At 45.3% G+C, this 25394-nt stretch overlaps 1 protein-coding gene across 3 annotated transcripts in view; it reads left to right on the forward strand.

Moving 5' to 3' along the window:
* klhl5 (kelch-like family member 5) overlaps positions 1-25394 on the forward strand; it is a 66269-nt gene that overhangs the window by 20897 nt on the left and 19978 nt on the right. For all 3 annotated transcript variants that reach the window (XR_013963569.1, XM_080757388.1, XM_080757387.1), the window contains exon 2: positions 13470-13658. Coding sequence is in view for 2 of the 3 variants with exons in the window: in XM_080757387.1 (XP_080613513.1) it covers positions 13470-13658 (189 nt within the window). In the remaining variant the exon portion in view is untranslated. The remainder of the gene's footprint in view (positions 1-13469; positions 13659-25394) is intronic.

Consider the following 25394-nt stretch of genomic DNA (forward strand, 5'->3'; position numbering starts at 1 on the left):
TTTATGTCTGCTTGTTTTTTGTTGTTGCAATGCCAAACATAATTGCAATTTAAATATGACATGCACCTGAACAACTCATGGTTGGGAAAAACATAATTGATTAGTTGCCAGATTTCCTATAAGAACATATGTGAATATCTGTGGATCTGTGGTTGATATACAGTAGCCTATGTTTCCATATTCTGTATCATAGTCTTTTTTACCCCCATTTTCTCCCCAATGTTTGGCAATTTGGGGTCCCGACTCTAAGGGCCGATTCATACTCCTATTTTAGAGCCGAATAAAAGTCGGTTCGGCGCTGTACAGCCTACAATTTGACGTCATTTGAGGTTCGGGGGGGGGGGGGGGGGGGGGGGCGGGTACCGTCCTAAAGTCGGCTCTTCGGTGCTACTGAAAATTTCTGACGAGCCGAAATCATTTCGGCACTACAGCACCGAAACAGGAGTATGAATCGGCCCTAAGTTGTATCCTGCCACTGAGGAGTCCCCACCGGAAGGATGTACTCCTCCCGCCAAACACTCCTTCTACTACTGTAGAATTACATGCAGAGAAGTATTACCGGCAGGACCAGATTAACTCTTCATGGTGCCTGCAAGCATGCATGGTGCTATGACGCATTTCGTCCGTACCATAGGGGGTGCTATGACCCCCCCCCCCCCCGGCCGTTTTGTCAGCACAGGGGGTTTCACCAACGGTGGTTTCACTGGCGTGTTGTTTTCTGCGATCCTGACTGGCAATAGTTTCTTTCACTTTCTCTCTGCCATATGGCACGCCACCGAGGTTGGTGCCCTGCAGTGCAGCCTATACAGCCCTTCCATTAAGCGCCGCCCAGCTTGCCTCCCCCGAACACAGGCCAATTGTGTTCGCGCAGACGCCCGACAAAGCCGCATGCACCACGATGGATTCGAACCTGCAACCTCCGTGGTGGTGGACTTAAGCTCGATTCATACTCCTATTTTAGAGCCGAATAAAAGTCGGTTCGGCGCTGTAGAGCCTACAATTTGACGTCATTTGAGGTTCGGGGGGGCGGGTACCGTCCTAAAGTCGGCTCTTCGGTGCTACTGAAAATTTCTGACGAGCCGAAATCATTTCGGCACTACAGCACCGAAACAGGAGTATGAATCGGCCCTTAGCCTTATCATTGTAGCCTTTTGACACGATAACCACAACCAACCTTACACCCCACTGTTTCTCATTAATCTTGTTGCATTCTGCTTTCTCGACTGGTATCATTATCGTCATTATCATCCCACGCTAATGGAAACCAGCTAGGACGGAACCCCCTCCCACACACACGCACGCCCACACCACAGGTGGAATTCATTGGCCTCCATCAGTGAGTGTTTTGTAGCTATTATAATATGGTATTCATTGGATGGGGACGGTTGGCCATTGAAGAGAGAATGACAAACATGATGATGCATGTTGTGTAGCTCTGGAACATCATGCCTTCCACACTGATACTCCTTGTAATGAAGCAACACCAACACTATACCACACAGTCAGACACACCATGAGTCAGACACCCTCCCCAAACCCTCACCCCAACCTCCATGGGTCATTTTTAACCCACAGCACAGATTAGTTTTAACCCGCCACGCATGTTGGGAGTCACGGGTTTGTCTAACTAATGACTGTAGGACTGTTGGTATGTCTAACCAACGTATTCCCTTAGTTGCGTGCCGGTGTCATGCTCAGTAAATAGCAGATCTACAAGCTTGTAGATCTGCTATTTAATGCATGCAACACAAGCATGCAACTAAAATCATATAAATCAAGCCTTAGCTTTGCTGCACATGAAGTATTTATATTGTGCTGCTTTCACTGAGTGACAATCGTGTGTGTGTGTGTGTGTGTGTGTGTGTGTGTGTGTGTGTGTTTACTAGTGAGTGCATGTGTTGTGCACTCACAGGGTGGATAAATGCTGTGTGTTGCTTTGCCAACGTAACGTGTCATGTAAATAGTGCATTCTGAATTGAAAGGGAGAGGCAGAGTGTTGCCAATTATTAAAATGCATGTTACATAAAGGCATGCATCCTGAAATAGGGTTGGCACAAAATGATCCAAGACTTATTTTCAGAGAGAGAGAGAGAGAGAGAGAGAGAGAAAAGAGAGGGGGAGAGAAACCTTACTGCTATTGAAAGATGCTTAATTAGGGTAACAGTTGGCATGGAGACATTAAGACTATCATATCATCTCATGACTCTGTTAAAGTCTCTTTGCTTTCAGAACCCAGTGTGTGGGTATGCAGACCTGCTGTGCAATGTGTGCATGCTACCCTAATGATGCAGCTTTTATAGGCTGCTATTACGCTCTATGGTCCCAAGACACACATCACAATATATTATATAAATGATTCATCACGCACAGACACGCACGCACACACACACGGCACACGATTGATTGTTTATTAATATGGTATGTCTTCCACTCTTCTTGGTCAGTAATCTTCATGCTTTGTAACAGTGTGCATGTGTATGTGTGTGTATGTGTGTGTGTGTGAGAGAGAGAGAGAGAGAGAGAGAGAGAGAGAGAGAGAGAGAGAGAGAGAGTGGGGGGAGGGAGAGCGAGAGAAACAGAAGTAATGGAGGTCGATTTGGAAAATGAATGTACTGTATTGATTGAAATGCAATACATGACCATACATTCTTGAGAGCATGTGACTGTCACCAGAAATCTTTATTTTTTTAGTAGAAAGATAAATACTCTGCACACGTATGTGTGTGCACCGTCGTGCACAACCACGCCTAGATGCACACCACACACGTATGCACGCACGCACGTGTGCACACACACACACACACACACACACACACACACACACACACACACACACACACACACTTATACATATATGCATGTTTATGCTATCGCACATTATTTTCTATGCATGATGATGATGTTGTTTACATCTCATATAGCTGTGTCCTTGACTTGTACAAGATTACCATACCAACACAGTGATTTGTTTCTGCAGCATGTACAACTCTTCTTAGGATAATAAGATAAGATAACATCTTATGTTCAGGCGCCAAAGACAGTACAGCGGTTAAGAAGAGGTACTGTAACGGGACAAGGAGAAACAAAAGTACAGTAGATACAGCATAATGGAGAAACATCACATTCAAGGCAGCAAGAAAAGAAGAAGAAAATATATATATAAGTTAGATTGTGGCATACAATATACAATATATACGTCTGCATATTGCTACTCTCCCCTGTCCTGACTCTAATATATACGTCTGCATATTGCTACTCTCCCCTGTCCTGACTCTAATATATACGTCTGCATATTGCTACTCTCCCCTGTCCTGACTCTAAGTCACATCATCACACTCTGTGCCATCTTTCCTTGACAACACTAACAAGGACCATACTTTGAACCCATTTTGGGCGGGAATCCCTTTTGGTGTTAGCATTATGTTATGCCTTAGTTATTTAAAAATAGCAGATCTACGAGTAAGACGCGCAAACGCGGGAAGCGAACGCAGCTCGTACATATTTGGGTTTTGGACGTATAACTGCTTTGGGGACTCCTTATATGGTGCCCCTTTTGTGCCCATATATGGAGCTGAGTGGACCTGGCCCCTTTTGTGCCCATATATGGAGCTGAGTGATTGCTGATGCAACACACTCCATATTTGGATAGCGGGACAGACACACAGACAGACAGACACACACACACACACACACAGACAGACATGATCTGCTAGGTCTCATAGTAAGTGCTCACTGCATCTGCTATTTTTGAAAAATCAAAGAACGACTGACATAGAAACATAGCTTTTTCAGAAAACTGTCAGGATGTAGAAGACATTTTTAGAATCTGATCTCAGGCCTAATACTGCCATTTTAAAATGCTCATCGTTTTTTCCAGTAAGATTACTTAAAACATTCCTTTTTCAAAAGCATACGATTCATAACCAAACCTTAGCTACTTTGTATGCAAATGAATTAAGACAACTCTCATTGTTTCCGTTTTGGTCAACGGAGAATGTGCTTCACTTTCATCCTAAGTGACCAAACTACCAATAATAACATTGGGGGAAACGGCAGTGCCACCAACTTTCTTGTTGTGCGTTTTTGCGTGCGTCATCGTAGAACCGAATCAATCGGCGTCTCTGTCTGACTGCATATTCAAGCCCATATGGTTGATATTCCAAGAGCAGGGGTCACTGAATCTCAATTGGTATCCGATCCGATCCTCGGGGGACGCAGTCAGAATACTGGCAGGAGTATCTGACTCCGCTCATATTTTCCTCTCTCCTCCTCCTTTGACTCCTTGCCTTCATTTATCCCATTCTGGCTCATGTCTCTCGATCTGCTCTCACTCCATCCATCGTCCTTCATTTGCTTTGTGGGTGGGTGTGCATTCTGTGCAACAATGTTGATTTTGACAGCAAATGGTTGGTTTTAGTTGAGTCTCTTGCATAGTTTTCATTTAGTTTTAGTCACATGGAATGTTTTAGTGTCTAGTTTTAGTCGACTAAATATCATAAGATTTTAGTCGACTAAATCCACCGTTGATTTAGTTGAGTAAAATGTATTTTGGCGACCTTTATGCCGTCATAATGACTAACCAATCAGGAAGCAGACAGGCAAATCGACCAATGACAAAGCTTCTAGGAAGATATTTGAATGCAGATTGTGGCCCCTACTGTAGATGTGTCACAGAGAGTAACATTGTTTTGGGAGCGTTGTACCCATTGCTGGCTGTCTGAATACCAAAAAAATAAAAAGGTCATTAAAATTGACATTATTGCTCATAGCAGCTTTAACACAGATGATTTATTAGTGCAGTGTGTGAGAACGTACAGTGTGTGACCGGGGAAATGAATGCATGTCAGATGTCAGTGTATACTGCACAAGCATTCTCCGCTGTCCTATCACTTCTAATCAATTGGCTAATGGAGGTTAATGACAAATGACAAATACTGTGTGTGTGTGTGTGTGTGTGTGTGTGTGTGTGTGTGTGTGTGTGTGTGTGTGTGTGTGTGTGTGTGTGTGTGTGTGTGTGTGTGTGTGTGTGTGTGTGTGTGTGTGTGTGTGTGTGTGTGTGTGTGTGTGTGTGTGTGTGTGTGCGCGTGTGTGCATGCACGCGTGTGTGGGTCCTTGCTCAGTGCTGGCATGTGCACAAGCTGGCTCCACGCTGCTGATTGCCTGGTGCACAAACACCCTCTCTCTCTGTGTCCATGTTGAGAAGCTGCCAGGCTCAATTAAGGGAACTGGAAGGAAGACCGCGTTCCCTACTTCAAAGCATCTCTTCTGGCAGCATTTAGCAACACCACACATTACACACACACACGCACAGTCACACGCACGCACGCATGCACGCACGCACGCACGCACGCACGCACGCACGCACGCACGCACGCACATACTTATAAATGCACACATGCAAAGATGGCAAACACATGCACATTCAGGCACACACATAAATGCACACACACGTGCACTCAAACATGCAGGCACTCTTTCATAATATGTGCACATGCACTCCAGCACACTGTGGGAGAGAGTATTATGAGATGTAGAGAGAGGTGGTGGAAATGGAAAGTAACATTTTGAGGTACTTTTCCATTACTGGAGTATTTCCAATTTCAATTACTTTTACTTCTACTCCTCAGATCCAAATATTGTACTTTTACTCCACTACAATTATTTGAAAAGTTTAGTTAATAGTTACTATTGATGTTAACAATCAATCGTTAATCGATTAATCGCTGTTAAGAAATTCTTCAATTAAACTTAACAGTTAACAGAGCAGTTAACATTTGAAAACTTGAAAAGGGACATTCTGTACAATGACTACTTTCTACTTTTGGTACTTCTTTACGCACGCACGCACCCGCGCGCGCGCACACACCATTCATTGTCATACTTTATGTTTCTGTTGTTTTTTCATTTGAGAATATTCTCAAATTAGATTTTTTTACACTGCTGGGTCCTGAGTGTTCATTTAACTCTGAGAATGTAAAGGTTGACCCGTGAGGGTCCATAAATTGATATGCTTAGGATTTTGCAGTGTATGGAGGTGAAATATTTTGCTTTTAAATTGTGTTTCCATTCCACCCACGCCATGCATACGCAATTCATCTTCCAGGGACCTTTCCTGGAATGCCTGTGTAATTTGTGTGTGTGTGTGTATGCGTGCGCGTGCACAGTGCGCACACACACACACACACACACACACACACACACACACACACACACACACACACACACACACACACACGTGCGTGCGTGTCTGCGCTGTGTGTTGTGTACTTCCTTAGACTCACTAAATTGAGAACGGACGTAATCATGTCACCCTCCGGGGGTCGTGAGATGCAATGCTGTGCTCAGTACTGTACTCTAACATCGTTGAACTAGGACTCATATTAAATGTCCCTGGCTGGGACCCATCTAAAAGAGCACCCCTGGGTCCCGGGACCCATTACATTGAAAACCTTTTTTCATCACTAGATTTATGTTGCAACAGACGCTTGTCTTTTCTTTCACCCACGGTGACGGTCCAGCGGTTCTTTAGTTGTGGGACGTTGAGTAAAGGTTGTTGTGACCAGGGGCGCAATCTGGGAAAGAACATTTGGAAAAATGTAAACAACTCGACGTGGACACACGCACGGCCCTCTATAGCAAGGCGAGTATAGGGGTGATGTGATGGCCCCATTCAACGCCATAAATTAGCATTTCAAAAAAAAAAAAATAGCATTTCTAAAACAAATCTTTAAAAATAAAACCCCAAATATGAATATGTACGAGCTGCGTTTGCGCATCTTACTTGTTAAGGTAATACAGTCTAGGTGAAGTTGGGCCCAAATACATGGACTTCTATGGGGCTATGGGTTTTTCTGGGTCCAATGACAGCGCCACAACAGGCCATTATATGAACTTTCAGGAAATCCAGATTTCCTCAGTGGCTTCACAAAATATCTGTCTGACTGCCCCCCTGCTTCAAACATGCAGTCACGTCACTGTTGCAACACTGTGTGGGTTTATAGGTCAGCTGAGCTGTATTCTACACGAGAAAAAGCAGCAGGTTGCTCTGAACCGGAGCGCGCTGCAGAGGCATGAAGTGGTGTTTTTAATACAGTACCTGCAAGGCGAGTATAGGGGTGATGTGATGGCCCCATTCAACGTCATGAATTAGCATTTCTACGGCCGAGGGTAGCTTCACTAAATGGATAGGCGATTGTCTGTGTGTCCGTGATGGACGAGTTGTCAATGGGATGCAGCGCAGCTACAGTGTTGTTGTCCGGGGAGGTGTTACATTCCATTTCTTTGCCGGCACACTTGGGCATTTCAGGCGGCACACTAAAGTGCCGCGGCACACAGGTTGGGAATCACTGCTCTATAGCCCTCTATATAGCCTAGCAACCCAGAGCTAATGTTGCATGCGATCGCGATGTATCATAAACCACTATAAAGACCATTGTATTGGATTGTATTCGATGTAAATTTACGTGCATGGTGCACGTCAGTGGTGCATGGTTAATGTGTTAACTTTTTGCCAACTACGTAAATATCTGTACTATGGGACGTTATATGCCAGCTACGGATATTTCCGTTTGAGCTGAAAATCAGCTTTTAACATTGGTCCGGTTGCTAGGCAACGCTTCTGGATCTTTGTACACGGCCCCCATAGACCTCCGTTCAAAGTGGGATTTTCAAAGCCTCGTCGTCATCCATCCAAGGTTTGGATGTTCGGATGTCATTTGTGATTTTTGTACCGCATCGCTCCCCACATGTTAACGTTTCTGGCGAAAGATAAACAGTGTGAGCTAACGCTAATAATAGGCTCCAGGTCTCCAGGCTGGGAAACCGGAAATGAACATGAGCAAAAATAGAAGAATTCCCCTGGCAGGGTTTTGCCTACACTCTGCTGCCACCTAGCGTGGCACAGAAAGAATTAACAGCAAACAGTCTCATGTAGGTTCAGAGTCCCACATAACCTTGATATGTTTGGGCCTCAGATTGGGATGAACGAACCGGGAATCATTCTACCGTACACTCACTGACTCGTGCACGCACACACGCCGTTCACACATTCTTCCTAATACACAGACACTGACTTAAGACAGCATCACTAGAGAGGTGCACTCAGTAGAGCGCAGAAAGGCATACGGCACACAGGTATGCCCTAATAATTAAAGAATAGCAATGTGTGCAGTTAGATTTCTACCTTCAGCCACACAAGAGTGTGATTAACACTCTGTACTGTACATCCAGATCCAACCGAACTCTCTTCCATCCTCTCTCTAATACACATTCATTATAGAATGAATCCCACTCTCAGGCTTTCTCTCGGATTTATGTCATTCACATTTCTCTGTAATCCGCAGGTTACGATTTGAGATGTAGGTGTCCTCTGCCAGTGATCTGTGTGAAACGCAGAACGAGTAGCAACAGAGGCAGGGAAGTACTGCTATAGCCATTACCTGTTCTATCCCTTTCAAATGGGACAAAAACGTAGTTGAGAAATTACTAAAACTTTACTTGTTTAAGATTGGAGGGAGTATGGTACTTTATAGTAGTATTCATACAACAACACCAGCTAACGAGTCCCATTTATTCCTAGGCCTTTTATGGCAATCGGATGCTACATTCATGATTTGAGGCATTTTGTTCCAAAAAAGTGTTTTGCAAAAATCGACCTGCTGGTGGCGCTATAACAGACCAATGTGAAAAGCTTTGCATTTTCTTGGAAATGTGCATGCAAAATGTCATGGAAATTTGAGGCATTTTGTTCAAAACTGACCAATTCTGCAAACTTTGGAAGCCAATGGTATAGGCAAACAGGATGGGATATGAAAAATCTGACAAAAACTTCGGACGGACGGACAGGTTGCAAAACATAGTCTCAGCCTGGCCAACGACCTGGCGGAGATAATTATGATTAGAAAAACATTCTAGAATTGAGGTCTTGGCCTGCTGACAGCGTGCACAAAAACATGACACTGAATTGCAAAACAGTACTCACACATGCACACACGCACGCGCACACGCACAGGCTCAACGGGTGCATGATATCCTGGCAGGTGTAATGATGAAAATGATTAGTATGGTATACAGCGCTATGTCCCAGAACAGTGTGCTAATTTGATACTTATTACCCTCAATATTGTGAATACGCACAGGCACAATTATCCACTCATGTCTCTCTCCCCCATTCCAGCTACCTAAAGTGTGCCTAAATTCCCTGTCTCTCTCAGCCAGTGTGTTGTAGGGCTGCCACTGTTGTTGCTGAAGAGAATATCGGACTTCAGCTCTCTGGCTGTAGAAAATGAAATGCTGGTTTGGGAGCCATGATATACAGTACAGTATGTGATGATTGATGGGCCACAAGGCAGCCATGCTTGTAAAACATACTCTCCCATGCTCCTTGTGAGTTTGAACAAATACGATTTTAAAAACTTTTGAAAATGTAAAATGTTTTGTTCTTTGGTGTTCTTTGCCTTGTTTTAAAAAGATTGTATGGGGACTACACATGGAAATTATCGTTAGATTGAATCAACCAATCTGGAGAAACCGATCATTTATACCATTTTAGTGGTATAAAGGTCAATCAAATATATAGTATAATATCGTTTTGCATCATTGTAAAGGCCTAAAGATTCTCTTCTTCCTTGTCACACACACAGGAACAGTTCTGACGTGGGTTTTGATAATCCCTTCAGAAATATTGGAATGTTCCCCTTACGCACTAGATCGGCCGATCGTGAGAAAAACAATCTGTGATCGATTCGGGATCGGTCCCAAAAAACCTGATGGGAGCACCTCTATCCGTTGTATTCACATAAAAATTCGCTATCTCGTAAAAGAAATAAAAGAAAACTGTGAAAATACTAGTTAACCTCAAAGATTCAACACCTCCACCTCCGCTCACGAATAGAAAATGTTGAAGTCACACACCAGTGCTCCGGCTCAGTTTCCCCATTCTTGCTACTGTATTAGGAAACAGAGTTCTTGGTGGAGCTGAGTAAATTACAGCTTCTCCTATGGGGCTGACTGCCATAGCAATGTAAATGGCAGCTTCTCTTTTAAGTGGTCTAAATTTATCTGGCCATTTACCTCTAGTAATTGGACCATTAAATAGCCTTTGTCTGCTGCTGGGCCCGGCGCCATACTAATAACCCTGTTGAAATGTGTGATAGTGTGTGTGAATGTGTCCCTGTGCACATACTGGACTTTCTCGCTCACTTATGTGCACGGGGACACACCTATAGATCTTTTTTACAAGCAGAGCGACCAAGTACCGTAATAATACAGCTGCTATGTCGGTGGTGTCGCTCGGCCAATCGGGGACCAAGAATGGCGATTGGCTGGGTATGTACTGTATGTCGGTACATTCTACCAGCCAATGAGAAACCACTGTTCTCGATGATGTAACTAAAGTACGTTTCAAAGTTAATATGTATCAGCTGGGTAATGGGTATGTGTGTATGTCAGTGTACTCCACCGGGCAATGAGGGACCACTGACCACTGTTGGTGTATTTCAAACCTAGACAGCAGCAGAGAGCTTTTGGACTCAGCGCAGCAGTTGTACCCAGACAGCAGCAGAAAGCTTTAGGACTCAGAGCAGCAGACGTACCCAGACAGCAGCAGAGAGCTTTAGGACTCAGAGCAGCAGACGTACCCAGACAGCAGCAGAGAGCTTTAGGACTCAGAGCAGCAGACGTACCCAGACAGCAGCAGAGAGCTTTAGGACTCAGAGCAGCAGACGTACCCAGACAGCAGCAGAGAGCTTTAGGACTCAGAGCAGCAGACGTACCCAGACAGCAGCAGAGAGCTTTAGGACTCAGAGCAGCAGACGTACCCAGACAGCAGCAGAGAGCTTTAGGACTCAGAGCAGCAGACGTACCCAGACAGCAGCAGAGAGCTTTAGGACTCAGAGCAGCAGACGTACCCAGACAGCAGCAGAGAGCTTTAGGACTCAGAGCAGCAGTCGTTTATACAATTATACATTAATTAATGAATATGATAATACCTTTTATATAATCACCAACATGAATTATGTTTGTTATTTACAGCTAGGTAGAGTAGTGGGGCGAGATGGAAAAGGGACCGTACCTGTTACCGGCCATACATGTCAAGTTGGCAGTTCGACAGAGTGCATTTCTTATTTCTGTCACCTTGCCTTTAACACAATTCCTCCTTAAGTACAGTACTTGAATAAGTTGACTTATAGTTACTTTACACCACAGGAGTGTAGCCCCTTCCTACTGTACATCACAGACATTTTAACTTTGTCTAGTCGCTAGACGGAGCTGTGCCTTAAAAATAATCAATACAATCTGGAAGTCTAATGTGAGTAGATAACCATTGAACGGAATAAGGGATGCTAAAATTGGTCTTAGGAAACGGTCTGCACTCATTTACCGCAAACGGACGCTTTTTGGCTCGTTCGCAGTCCTTCATCAGCATTATGCTAAAATTGGTTTTGATGTGCTCTGCTCAGGTTTTAGTTATAACATTCTGTCTGCTGTGTTCTGAGCTAATTGGAGATGGGGTAGGTTTTTCTGTTTGAGGCAAGGGTATTTGGAGATGCACTAATTTACAATTTAGGCATTTAGAAGAGGCTCTTTTTTTAAAAAAGGAACAAAAAAAGGAAGACAAAAACAAAACAAAACAAAAGACAAGGCTGCATTTTTCATATTACAAAATACATTCATTGAAATAGCAGAGGCTCTTAAAGGGACACTTCACCATTTTTGCAAAAAGATATGTTAATGAGGTTTAGAAGATTTAGAACACTTTCCTGGGGGTCTTTATGTGTGTAAGATGTGGTTTTAGATATTTTAGATTTTAGCAGTGAGCCCAGTGTCTATGAGGTCATGGACACTGGCCTCACTTACTTCCTGGACTACATGTTGTCTCAGTAAGACAGCCCTCCCCCTATCCACAAGGAGGAGCAGTGCGCCAAAGCATTATGGGAATTGTAGTCCAGGAAGGAAGTGAGCCCAGGAGTAAAAAATAGTCATCATAGTTAGTTAGTTAGTTACTTTATTGACACAAATGTATAAAACATTGGGTCCAAACAATAATAAAAAACCCATGAATCAAAAACTTTAAAAAGGTACAATACATTAAAATATACAATACACAATACAGAAACCCTTTACAACAGGAGCTTTCTATTGCTCCACAAGTGACAGGCAGGCATGTAGCATATGCAAAGTCTCTCTGTTAGTGCCCACAAAGAGTGAGCTCAAATCAATACCCTCATGTTCATATTTCTCTCTGATATCTTGTGTGAGGGGACAAACCAGTATGTGCTGTTCGTTTTGTATACCAGTCTCACATTGGCAAAACCGCTGTTCAGGTGGTATGCGGCTCCATCTTCCCATTTCCACACGCAGTCTATGAGCGGACAACCGAAACCGTGTAAAGGTTATCCTCAAATAGTCCTCAATGTAAGGTGTACTGCTGGTGCTGGTATAGAGTGGGTGAACAGATAGATCTGGGTTGATGGCTTGGTATGTCTTATATCTTGTTCCCTCTTTGGATTGTAATTTATGAATCATGTCCCTTCGGTCACTCATACATATAAGCTAAGAAACTTCAACCTAACAGTGGAATATCTATATAATGAAACTATATGCATAGCATATATACTGTCTGGGCCACCATATATATTTGTGTGTTGAATAATGAGTGTTGATGATGGTCTGAGGAGTGAACCTTCTTTGCACTATATGTCACTTTTTATACTTTTGTAATTAAATAAACTAGACCGGTGCCCAGCTTTAGAGCACATAGTCGGTAACGATGGAAGTTGGAGATCCATGCCCCATGCACACGGCTATGCCCGTTGTTCCGGTGTCAGAGTACCTGTTCCACCCATCTGTCTGTACCCTTTTATGCCCATATATGGAGATTTCTGTATCTGTCTCTCTGTGTCCCTTTATTCCTATATATGGAGTTCTGTGTCAGGCATGCTCAAATATGGAGTGTGTGATGCCAGAACAGGCCAGCTCCATATATGGACTCTGGGCAGGGGCACGTGTGTCGAATTTGAAGTCGGTGGGGCGAACGGTTCTCGAGTTACGTGCATTACAGCCGTACACACGTACGTACAGACAGACAGACAGACAGAGACATGGTATATTTATGGGATCCGGACGCAATTCCGACGGAGCATTAGTCCGACATGCGGGAACAACGGTCGGACTAGCGCTCGAACATGCGCTGCTCCCGTGCTTGGGTTATGGTTAGGTTAGGAACAGAGGTAGGTTGTCGGTCGAATGACCGTCGGACCGAAACGCGTGTCGGAACTTAGTACTATTTGTACTAGATGATGTATATGTTTGCACCCAAAGAGCCTCCACGTCTTTATGTCAGCGGGCGAGCCTCGTCTATTGTGTTGGACTTCATTTCTGGCCTCTCGCACCTGGCTGTAATTTACTGTGTTGAATAATAATAACCATGTCCCTTTTGTGTGTGTGTGTGTGTGTGTGTGTGTGTGTAGGACGTCCAATAGCAGTGCCACGCTGTCCTCATGCGTGTCGATGGAGCCGTGCGTGTGTCCAGAGGAGTGTGTGTTCAGCGCTCTGACGCACGCCGACGCCACCTTCCGCAAAATGGAGGGCTACCTGAAGTCACGGCAGCTGTGTGACGTCACGCTGGTGGCGGGGGAACGCAGGATACCGGCCCACAGGTAGCCATGGAAGCTCTCATCTCCACATTTTAACCATTTGTTAAGACGCTCAAAACGCAGCTTGACGCTTGTGGTTCTGCTACTTTTGCAGTTTTAGACAGATTTGGCTTCCACCCAACAGAGACGATATGTACCTACAGTATACGCACGCACGCACGCACGCATACTGGTATTCATATTTTCTCCCAAACACATGCTAACATATAGACATGATAAATGATAGTCATAGTCACACGCATGCACACACCAGAAGCACACTCATAAAAGTCCCCAGTTACTTTCATAGTTTGAAACTCTGACTCACTCACACACACACACACACACACACACACACACACACGCACACGTGCATCTGCTTCTCATTCATCACATAGTGTATAGTGTATACAGTAGATCACAGTGTGATATTCTGTTGCTGTCTGGCTTCCTGGCAGCTCTCTGGTACGCAGCAACAGTAGGGTTCATGTGTACGAGGATGAGACCAAGGAGGGGGTCCACCGAAGGCTGACGTCATCGGTAGAGGGCGCCAAGTCCACAGGTTCATGTACTTTTTATTTGCTGTGGTTGAAAAATAAACAAATCATCCCGGCCGTTTCACACATATGGATATGAAGAATCAACTGACTGAGAGAAAATGCAAATGTTACCGCTACTGAATTTGTTACATTTTCGCTAGCTCAAATATGAGGGACGTCAATAACTAATTGAATGAATGAAAAATACAAATAATGAATGTCCCTCCACAGAATTCATTTCCTGAGACACCTCCCCGACAATATCGCTGAGACAGTTTGTTTATTTTTGGACCACAATTCTTATATGAGACGATTTTAACCCATTGTGGGCAGGAACCCGTTTTGGTGTTAGCATTACATTATGCTTTAGCTATTGAAAAATAAAATAGCAGATCTACAAGCTACGAGCTTGAACGACTGACATAAAAAGATAGCTTTTTCAGAAAACTGTCAGGATGTAGAAGACATTTTTAGAATCTGATCTCAGTTTCAGAATGGGTTAAGATGACCCCATGTTATTCTCGATAGAGAAAAACCTCCATGAACCAGGGGATGAGCGAGTAACGTCAGGACTTCGGCCCAGCCGGTGTGATTTCTGCTCTAGAGGGGCGGGTTCCTATATTGGTTCACCCATCTGAGGAAATAGTTTTTATGGATATTGGGTAAAATATACCTGGGTTTAGTGATGGTGTGACAAAAGTGAAGTTTAGTGTTCTAATCTAGGGCAGTAGTTCCCAAACTTTTCCATGTCAAGGACCCCCATTTAATGGCATTCCTATCTCTGAGTCTGAGACGCCAATTAATATTGTAAAATCAATGTTATACGTAATAAAGATAGTTTTCAGATTACATACTGTACAGGTATACAGTACATACAGACATTACCTTTAATTCACCCAACACTAAAACATATCCTAATTATGTCACCATCGACAGCCAGTTATAACCCGACATTGAAACATATATAATTACGTCACCATCGACATATATACCTACCAAGAATACGCACGTAAAAAAGGCAGCCGACCACAGTATAGTACTTTCAACTTACATACATACCTGTTAACCAACCAATATTGAAACATATCGTAATTACGTCACCATTGACAGCCAGTTATAATCCGACTTTAGTATTTAATGTCAATGTTTTACAGAGAGGCTTTGAGATTTGAAAGTTCTTAGCGGTCGAAAGTACTATGCACTTGACAGAGTGCAGTTCTAGTTTCTAAACTGTAGTTGATAATTTGGGATTGTTTCTAAAGTGTAGTTGCTTATTTGGGATTGTGTCTAAAGTGTAGCCTAGTTGATTATTTGGGCTTGTTTCTAAAGTGACCCCATGTGTTGATGTGATATGTTTCGATATTCAAAATGTTTAACTTTTGTTTGCATCGCATATTGTGAGCTGTAGATCTGCTATTTTTAAATAGCCAATGCAATGCATGCCATAAGAGCGAGTTTGAGTCCAACTCCCTTGTGCGGTCTACACTCTCCTGTCTGAAATAAAACAACATAATGGTCAATAACTAATTGAATTAATGAAAAATACAAATAATGAATGTCCCTCTACAGAATTAATTTCGTGAATTGTGTCATTACTGATGGGGCTGAATGTGTTCCTAGTAGTCAATCACCCTTCTAATATCACATCTGCTGATGCTTTCTGAAAGCCTGCTTCGTTGTAGTAATGTCCTTTTTGAGGGGCTATAATCTGTCTAAACAATATAAAATCTAAATATCTATAATCTGTACACTACTACACACTATAGGATGTCATGTCTACAAATGGCGTCTCTCTACTCTACAAAACATGATATCTAAAAGTTTAGCCTTTGGACTAGGCTAGTGCAGTGGATTCTGAAGATGACGTGATCCTTCACACTTCTAATTGCAAAGGGGAGTTGATTCTATGGTTTGAAGAAAGGAGAAGAGTCTGGGACGTGTGGAGTGTTATCCCCGATGTTTTAGCGAAGGTTCTGCCAGATTCTCTGTGTTAGGCTTTGAACATATTGGGTTTAATATACCTTTGGTTGCTTTCAGTGAAAATAGACAGGTAAAGCAATTTGGGGTAGAGGGAGGAATAGGAGACAAATTCAAATGTATAAAAGATCTTGGCCAAACTGTATAGGGCTGAAGTGGTTAATGTAATAATAATCCAAATGCAAAAAACTAACTAATAACTAAAATTTTCAAATAAATGTAATGGAGTAAAAGTATAATGGATTGGATGGAGGGGGGGGGGGGTAAAGCCCCTCATCTTCATCCTCGTTTCTTGGCCTTCTGCTGGACTCCTTGAGCCTTGAGTCTGTTGAGGTGGGTCGTGACGCCCCCTTTCTGCCGCTTGGGCGGCTTCCATTTCAGGGCTGCGGCCTTGAGCTTGGCCCTGCGCCTCGCCCTCGCCCTTCTCTCCTCCTCGGCCACGTAGTCGTCGTTGAGCTTCAGCAGCTTGGTGGCGCACGTCGCCAGCACGTTCACCATGTGCTGCAAGGTGGTGTTCAGATCCGTCCAGTAGTTGCCTGAGGGCGGCGTCTCGTTCTCCTCCGGCGATGTTTCCTCCCCATCCGACAATGTTTCCTCCCGTGCTGGAGGGGGTAATTCCTCCTCCTCCTCCTCCTCCTCTTCCTCAAACTCCTCGTCATCTGCAGGATCATCTGGAGTCTCATCTGGAGCATTCTCCGTAGCCTCGTCAATGTCCGACTCACTCGAATCATTGGCTCCATCATCAAAATCAACCTCCTTACTCTCCTTCTTCCCCTCCTTCTTCCCCGCCTTCTCCAGCTTGATGTGCAGCAGCTTCCCCGCGATGCGGTCGACGACGGGCCGCACGTTTGTCAGTGTCCCGAGCAGGTTGTCCAGATTGCATTTGTCATGGATGGCACCCCTCTCCCCTTTGTGCAGCTCTTTCTTCGGCGAGGCCAGGTCGTCCACCTCTTTGCGCCGCTTCTCGGCCACGCTGTACCTGAGCTCCGACAGCGCCAGCTCCAGGGCGCCCTTTGTTTCGCTGAGCCCCCGCAGGACCTCGTCGTTCTCCGCCCGGGTCTTGTCCCGGCGCTCGCGGAGCTCCACCTGCGCCGCCATGCGCTCCACTGTCTCCTGCGCGTTCGGCAGTCCCGTGACGGCGCCGAGGTGGCGGAACGCGGCGCGTATCTGGAACTTGCGGTGCGACCTGAGGGCCCCGTGGACGGCCTGCTCGGCCTGCGCCCGGTTCTCCCCGATCTCCGACCCGATGCGCTGCAGCTCTTGCTCCCTGCCCTCCCGCTCCCGGGACAGCGCCTCTTCCAGCCGCCTGTGCTCCGCCTCCGCCACCTCCGTAGACAGCTGGGCCTCGCGGTTTGCCACGCGCAGGTCGCACAGCTCCTCTCGGGTCTCCAGGATGCTGGCGTCCAGGCAGTCCAGCTGGTTCTGGAAGCTGAAGCCCTCCAGCTGCAGCTCCTGTTTGATCTGGAAGTAGCCTTTGGAGATGTGCTCGGCGTCCTGGATCTGCATCTGGGCCATGGCCAGGCTGTTGTCCAGCCCGCGCTGCTTGGTGGTCTGCTCCCGCGTCTGCCGGCCGTGCTCCCCGGCCATGATGTGGGTGGGCTTCACGGCCAGGTACTGCAGCCGGAGGTCCTCCAGGTGCTGGCGGCTCAGCTGCGAGGCGTACACCATGTCGTTGAGCTGCTTCATCTTGCACATGGACTCCTCCCTCAGCATGAGCACCGCCATGTTGCCCGACACGATGCGGTGGTCTGTGGCGTGGAACCGCACCAGCTCCCTGCACAGGTCCCTGTTGCTCGAGCGGAGTTGGGAGATGCTCTCCCTGTTCTGCGTGATGGTGAACTGGGCGCTGTCCTCGTTGGCCCTCAATTCCCCCTCCAGAAGTTTCACTTTTTGCCTCATCTTCACTATTTCGTCGCTCATGGGGGCATTTACGGTGTTGGAGGCCATGCTAGCTGTGTGTGTACAGTGTTCAATCACTGTTCAATCAGTGTTCAGTCAGTGTTCAATCAGTGTTCAATAACTGTTCAATCAGTGTTCAGTCAGTGTTCAATCAGTGTTCAATAACTGTTCAGTCAGTGTTCAATCAGTGTTCAATCACTGTTCAATCAGTGTTCAGTCAGTGTTCAATCAGTGTTCAATAACTGTTCAATCAGTGTTCAGTCAGTGTTCAATCAGTGTTCAATAACTGTTCAATCAGTGTTCAGTCAGTGTTCAATCAGTGTTCAATCAGTGTTCAGTCACTGTTCAGTCACTGTTCAGTCAGTGTTCAATCACTGTTCAATCAGTGTTCAGTCAGTGTTCAGTCACTGTTCAGTCAGTGTTCAATCACTGTTCAGTCAGTGTTCAATCACTGTTCAATCACTGTTCAATCACTGTTCAATCAGTGTTCAGTCAGTGTTCAATCGATAAGTATCTGAATGGTTAACGGTAAACACCTTATATACCGTGTGATTCTGATGTCAGCATTGCCCAAATGTGGGATTCTAGTTCTAGGAGTCCAATAGCAACACAGCTCACATTTGTCTGGGGGGGGGGGGGGTACTGTTATGGGTGACGTGACGATTATGTAATCTTGCATATCCGATGCTGCTAAGCCAAACAAACCAGGAATCCATTGAGGGGTGCAACTAATTGCAGGCTAGGGGAATGTATAGCATAATGTAGTATTTCACTGCGGTATGATGTCCTATACGGGACATCACTGGACAGACCTTCAGAAAGCAAGTGCACGTTCCCTCCAGATGTGTGTGTGTGGTATACCCTCCAGCTTCAGCTCCTGTTTGATCTGGAAGTAGCCTTTGGAGATGTGTTCGCCACCCTGGAACTTCATCTGGGCCAAGTCCAGCCCTGGAACTTCATCTGGGCCAAGTCCAGCCCTGGAACTTCATCTGGGCCAAGTCCAGCCCTGGAACTTCATCTGGGCCAAGTCCAGCCCTGGAACTTCACCTGGGCCAAGTCCAGCCCTGGAACTTCATCTGGGCCATGGCCAGGCTGTTGTCCAGCCCTGGAACGTCATCTGGGCCATACCACAGGAATGGGGAGAGTCCGTTACAGTACCGTTACCGGACAGTACAGAACAACAGAGACATGGAAATACAAAACAAAAAGAGAAAACAATTAAAAAAAATCACACTTGTGTGAAGTGAGGGGCACTCTTATCATCATACAGTACATCACATTCCGTCCTCAGCCAATCACATCATTTATGTGGTACACACAGACACACAAAGCTGGTCCATAGGAGGGGCTAGCGCCCCTCAAATAACCCAGCAGAAGGATCAAACACAAACGTTTCGGATAATGTTTCCTGTCTGAGCCGTGTACCCGATAAGCGCATTGTCTCTCCTATACACAGGTTTAATGATTGTCTTTAGTTCAATGTTTGTTTTGTAAACGCCATTGACAATGAAGGGAACATTTACGTCATAATGTGCATCATTACGTCATATTGTCTCTTTATTGTTAATGGCGTTTAATGTTTGGGTTTGCACCGTTTTACATCACCATTACATCACCTACTCAACATGAGTTAGACTTTAATATATTAGTGCCCCTCACTTCACACGGGTGTGATTTTTCAAAATATAATACACCTATGATGACTAATTTAAGTGAATTCAGTTAATTCCACTGCTTTGTGTCCGAGATCAGATGACGCACCGTTTAACTGGCGAAATTGGAAAGCAGACATACCGTCTGTAACCCCAACGCATCTTGAACTTTGCCTTAGGAGGCTTACTGTATATAGGTCGACATTCAGGATTTTGCTATATGTGTGTGTTTGTGTGAGGTCTGGGAGCAAGTTGTCCTGGTCTAGAAGGCACTGGTACTGTAAGGTACTGTACAGCATTGATTTACTGTATGCGAAGGATAAAAGCTCTTTTCTGGGAACAAAACACACGCCCCCCTCTTTCTCTCTCTCTTGCACACTCTCTCCCCCCGTCTCCGGGCACACACACACACACACACACACACACACACACACACACACACGCGCACGCGCGCTGTACATGCTGAATAGACTACTTCTATAAAGGCGTTTCGAGGAGTTTGCTGCCTACAAGAGGCACACAAAACAGAGCTGGAGTTTTGAACACAAAACTCCACCCCTGTTTAGAGAACATAATAAATCAGCATTCCTTTCTCCACCTCCTCCTTTTGCTCCCTCTGTTTCTTTCCCCCCATACTTTCTCTTTCCTCCACCCCCACACCTCCTTAATTCCCTCCTTATTTCTCTCTTAGCCTATACTCTCTCTCGCTCTCTCTATATCTGTGTCATTCTCGTACAGTACATGAGCAAATGTTAAATCAGTTTCACATGTTACAGTGTACGAATGGACCCGTGATGGTATCGGAAACACTTGGGATTTCATTACATTTATTTGTACATGCAAGCACCGCTGCAATGTGTGTCCTCATGCAGCTCCCTCTGTTTTCTCTCCTCCAACTCCTGCTGCTCCTTGCATTAAACTGTACCGTGCAGCTTCCTCCCTGCATCGCATGTATGTGTCTTCTACACTGTGTGTGTGTGTGTGTGTGTGTGTGTGTGTGTGTGTGTGTGTGTGTGTGTGTGTGTGTGTGTGTGTGTGTGTGTGTGTGCGTGTGCGCGCGCGTGCACATGCATGTCTGAGCGAGTGAGCGTGTAAATAGTCCATGCTGTGCTGTAAATAGCTTGTGTCGCTCACAGTGCGCTGTGGCCCTCCAGGATGAATTAAGGACTCTGAAAATGCACGTGTGGGTGTGATAGAGAGAGAGAGAAAGAGAGAGAGAGAGAGAGACCAAGAGATAAAGAGAGAGAGAGACCAAGATATAGAGAGATACCTGACTGGAATATTGACACACAAACTTCCTGCTGACTATAGTCCATACTGTCATCCTTTCTGTGTGCAACACACATGCACACAGAAACACACATAATGTAGCCTATAGTATACCGATGCTCCAGGCAATCTCTCCAGGAACCAGTCGCTCTCAGTAATGAGATTTACACGCACGCATGCACACGCACACACCAGCAGCAGCACACTACACGTGCATGTGAGTAGAAGGTAGAATGTATAGATCCATGATTCACGTGAATTTGACCTTGAGAGTTTTGCTCCTTGATTTTGCTACAATATTATGTCCATGTTCAAATGTTTATTTATTTTACAAAGTGGTACAAAATACAACTCCGTTACAATACAGCACAGCCAGTAATATTACAAAATTACAAAACAGTCAGTCCAAGAAACAAAATGAAAAATGAAAAAAAGGAAAGGAAAGGAAATCAAAGGAAAAAAGAACGGAATCCCAACAAAAGCAATGATCCCCTACAGGTTTCATAACAAATCATCACATTTAGTCCGTGCATTCATTTAAGGTTCCTTCCCTTCCTGAAGAAGATCCTAGTGATCCAAACGTTGAATCTTAATAAACCAGTGGAGCTGAGTATTACCAGTGTTGCGGACTTTATCATTTTCTCCTGTATTGCCTTTTGTCCAGCACCTGGCCTAGAATGGATTGTGCATGCATGCACTATCACCTTCCTCCCAAATCTAACTCATTGTTCTAAATCTAAATCTAAATCATTGTTAATTATGCCAGGGACCACTGTCCTGTCCCCTAAGAGACAGAGCCTTATGCCAGGGACCACTGTCCTGTCCCCTAAGAGACAGAGCCTCATGCCAGGGACCACTGTCCTGTCCCCTAAGAGACAGAGCCTCATGCCAGGGACCACTGTCCTGTCCCCTAAGAGACAAGAGCCTCATGCCAGGGACCACTGTCCTGTCCCCTAAGAGACAGAGCCTCATGCCAGGGACCACTGTCCTGTCCCCTAAGAGACAGAGCCTCATGCCAGGGACCACTGTCCTGTCCCCTAAGAGACAGAGCCTCATGCCAGGGACCACTGTCCTGTCCCCTAAGAGACAGAGCCTCATGCCAGGGACCACTGTCCTGTCCCCTAAGAGACAGAGCCTCATGCCAAGGACCACTGTCCTGTCCCCTAAGAGACAGAGCCTCATGCCAGGGACCACTGTCCTGTCCCCTAAGAGACAGAGCCTCATGCCAGGGACCACTGTCCTGTCCCCTAAGAGACAGAGCCTCATGCCAGGGACCACTGTCCTGTCCCCTAAGAGACAGAGCCTCATGCCAGGGACCACTGTCCTGTCCCCTAAGAGACAGAGCCTCATGCCAGGGACCACTGTCCTGTCCCCTAAGAGACAGAGCCTCATGCCAGGGACCACTGTCCTGTCCCCTAAGAGACAGAGCCTCATGCCAGGGACCACTGTCCTGTACCCTAAGAGACAGAGCCTCATGCCAGGGACCACTGTCCTGTCCCCTAAGAGACAGAGCCTCATGCCAGGGACCACTGTCCTGTCCCCTAAGAGACAGAGCCTATTATGACATGACCAGAATAGGCACGTTAAGGTGGTTAATACATTTGTAAGGGTGCTATGCAGACTGCGTTCTGACTGCGGCATTGTCTCTACACACGTACATTCATGGATTTCATTCTTAGTTACTAGTTACTACACAGTAATTCCAGTCGTCATTTAACTCTGAGAATGAACAAATGTAACCAAATGGACCTGTAAGGCGTTTACTTACTCTGAGTTACAAATGGTTAAAGATGGAGTGCTGTGATTTGTGTACTTTTTTCTGTTTTGTACGTGACTATGGAGTAGCTGGGTATTTTTGGTTTCTTCCTGAAAGCTGAAAGCCTTTGAGTCAAAATGCCCAATCGATAATACACCATTTCTGTGACATCATAACACACACCAGGTATACTTCATGAACTGGTGGGTGTGTCCACATAAAAACATAATTTTAACACTTTCTGCACAATCTTTTGAATAAAAAAACGTCCTAGTATAATAATAGTACCCGATGATCATATTTTAGGGGGAAAAGAAATCACGCCACTCCATCCTTAAATGAAAACTGCGTAGCTACTAGATATTGTGTGTGTGTGTGTGTGTGTGTGTGTGTGTGTGTGTGTGTGTGTGTGTGTGTGTGTGTGCGTGTGCGTGCGTGCGTGCGCGCGCGCGTGCGCGTGTGTGTGTGTGTGCGCGTGCGTGCATGCACACACTTTGAGCCCATGGTTGAAGGACAGGGATAACAGATTTATGGCCGTTGCCATGGGGAATTAATTAACATTCTTTCATACGAGTGACCTTTAAACATTTGAGCCTCTCTCTCCTTCATCAATCTCCCTCTCTGTCTGTCTGTCGCTCTGTCTGTCTGTCTGTCGCTCTGTCTGTCGGTCGATCGGTCTCTCTTTCATTTTTGTCATTGACCTTATCTCACACACATGTGAGCCCTCTGTTAGCTTCTCTTTGTCATCCACTGTCTCTCATTCATGCTCTCTCTCTCTCTCTCTCTCGCACGCATGCACGCATGCACGCATGCACGCACAATCCATTACCGTGTATTATTCCCCCCATTTACCACAGTCCCTCACTCTCTTTCTCCTCTCTATCTGTCTCTCTCTCTCTATCGGGCCTGTCTCTCTCTCTGTCTCTCTCTCTCTACCGGGCCTGTCTCTCTGTCTCTCTGTCTCTCTGTCTCTCTGTCTCTCTCTCTCTCTCTCTCTCTCTCTCTCTCTCTCTCTCTCTCTCTCTATCGGGCCTGTCCCTCTCCTCTCCTCTCCTCTCCTCTCCTCTCCTCTCCTCTCCTCTCCTCTCCTCTCCTCTCCTCTCCTCTCCTACACTATTTCTGTCTCTAGTCTGTACTCACTCTCTCTCCATCAATCCCTCTCCTCTCTCTCTCTCTCTCGTAAGCTCTGCTTGCATGATAGACACATGCAGATTGAAAAAAATATCTGCTCCCTCAATTGACAAGCACTGCAAGTAGGCTAGTATGAAAGCTTGGAGTGAAATCCTTTTTAAAGTGTGTGCGTGTGCGTGTGTGCGTGCGCGTGCGTGTGTGCGTGTCTGATATGAAATCCTTACTGTCAGTCTGTGAGGATTGCTTACCTTAGCAGAACAAAGCCATCTCTGATCAGAATAAGCTCCCTTGTCTCTCTTTCTCCTTACATCCCTCATTCAGTGCTCTCTCTCTCTCTGGTGGATCAGTCACTCTGAGTCAGAGACAGTGTTATGCTGACTCTACTCAATGGTATAATTGAACAAATGCTCATTAGCCCACAGTACAATGATTATAGAAACTTTGCACTGAATGATGTTTTATTTCATTATTTCCCTCAGCCGTTAATCTGACAGCTATAGGGTTTCTGTCTTGATCCCGTCTGCTCCTGACCTCTCTTCATGTCGTTGCCTTCTTATCTTCACAGCTCGTTATTCAACATGTCTGCACCCTCGTGCATCCCTAGGCTTCATCCCTATAGCTAAATGATGGAGAGTTGGTAAGCAAAATGGACCCTTATACTGCAGAGTAGACCTTTACAGGTCCATTTTACAGGTTTCATTTCACGCTCTCACGAGTTTCATTATTGTTAACAGAACTAAATAATGATGCATTGGTAATGATTCACCAGCCTAAAGTGTGTGTGCCTAGTTGGCTTGGTTCCGGAGAAAGTTAATTAAAATAAGGTATATGCAAGCAAATGTTTGGTGCGGGTGGACATGCGTCAGGTCGGGGGGGGGGGGGGGGGGGGGGATTCCGTTGTCCCTGGAGGCTGTCCGTGCGCCAGGGCGCAGCAGCAGTCTTGCTCAGTGCTAAGGAAGTAACTTTAGCTTTGTATAGATACCAGTGGATTGTTGTTCTTTTTTTAAATGTTTTTTTGTGGCTTTCGCCTTTTCTTTCTTTTCAAAATCTTTATTTTCACCCAGTATGGGTGTCAAGTCACATTCAAAAAATTTAAAATTAAAATCTGATTTTAGTATCAGTGACTGGGGTAAACAAACGTACTGTATGAATCACAGAGATCGTGGGCAGACATAATGAAAAGACTGTTATTGTGCAAAACATGGCCCTTCAAGACAAAAGAAAAACATTTTCTCCCCTTCGAGTCCCAATTTAGTAAAGCCAATTCCCAATTCCCCAGCCTCTCTACAAGTACTCCATCTCTGCTAACCCTCACAATCAGTCATTGAGAGGGTGTTTTTACATTCAGTATTGCCATTAAAGCGAAAAAATAAATAAGAAAAGGGCTTTTACAAAAAGGAGATGGATGCGTAGCATCAAGAATGTTAGCATGTACTGGTTAGCAAAACGATAGTCGCATGGACAGACATAGCACACTGCCGTCTCTTATCTCGTTCGGGTGGTGGAACTGAAGGCTCCTTGCAACGACGTCGACTCT

Source organism: Protomyctophum bolini (assembly GCF_963924005.1).
Source record: "Protomyctophum bolini genome assembly, chromosome: 3".
NCBI classification, from domain to species: Eukaryota; Metazoa; Chordata; class Actinopteri; order Myctophiformes; family Myctophidae; genus Protomyctophum; species Protomyctophum bolini.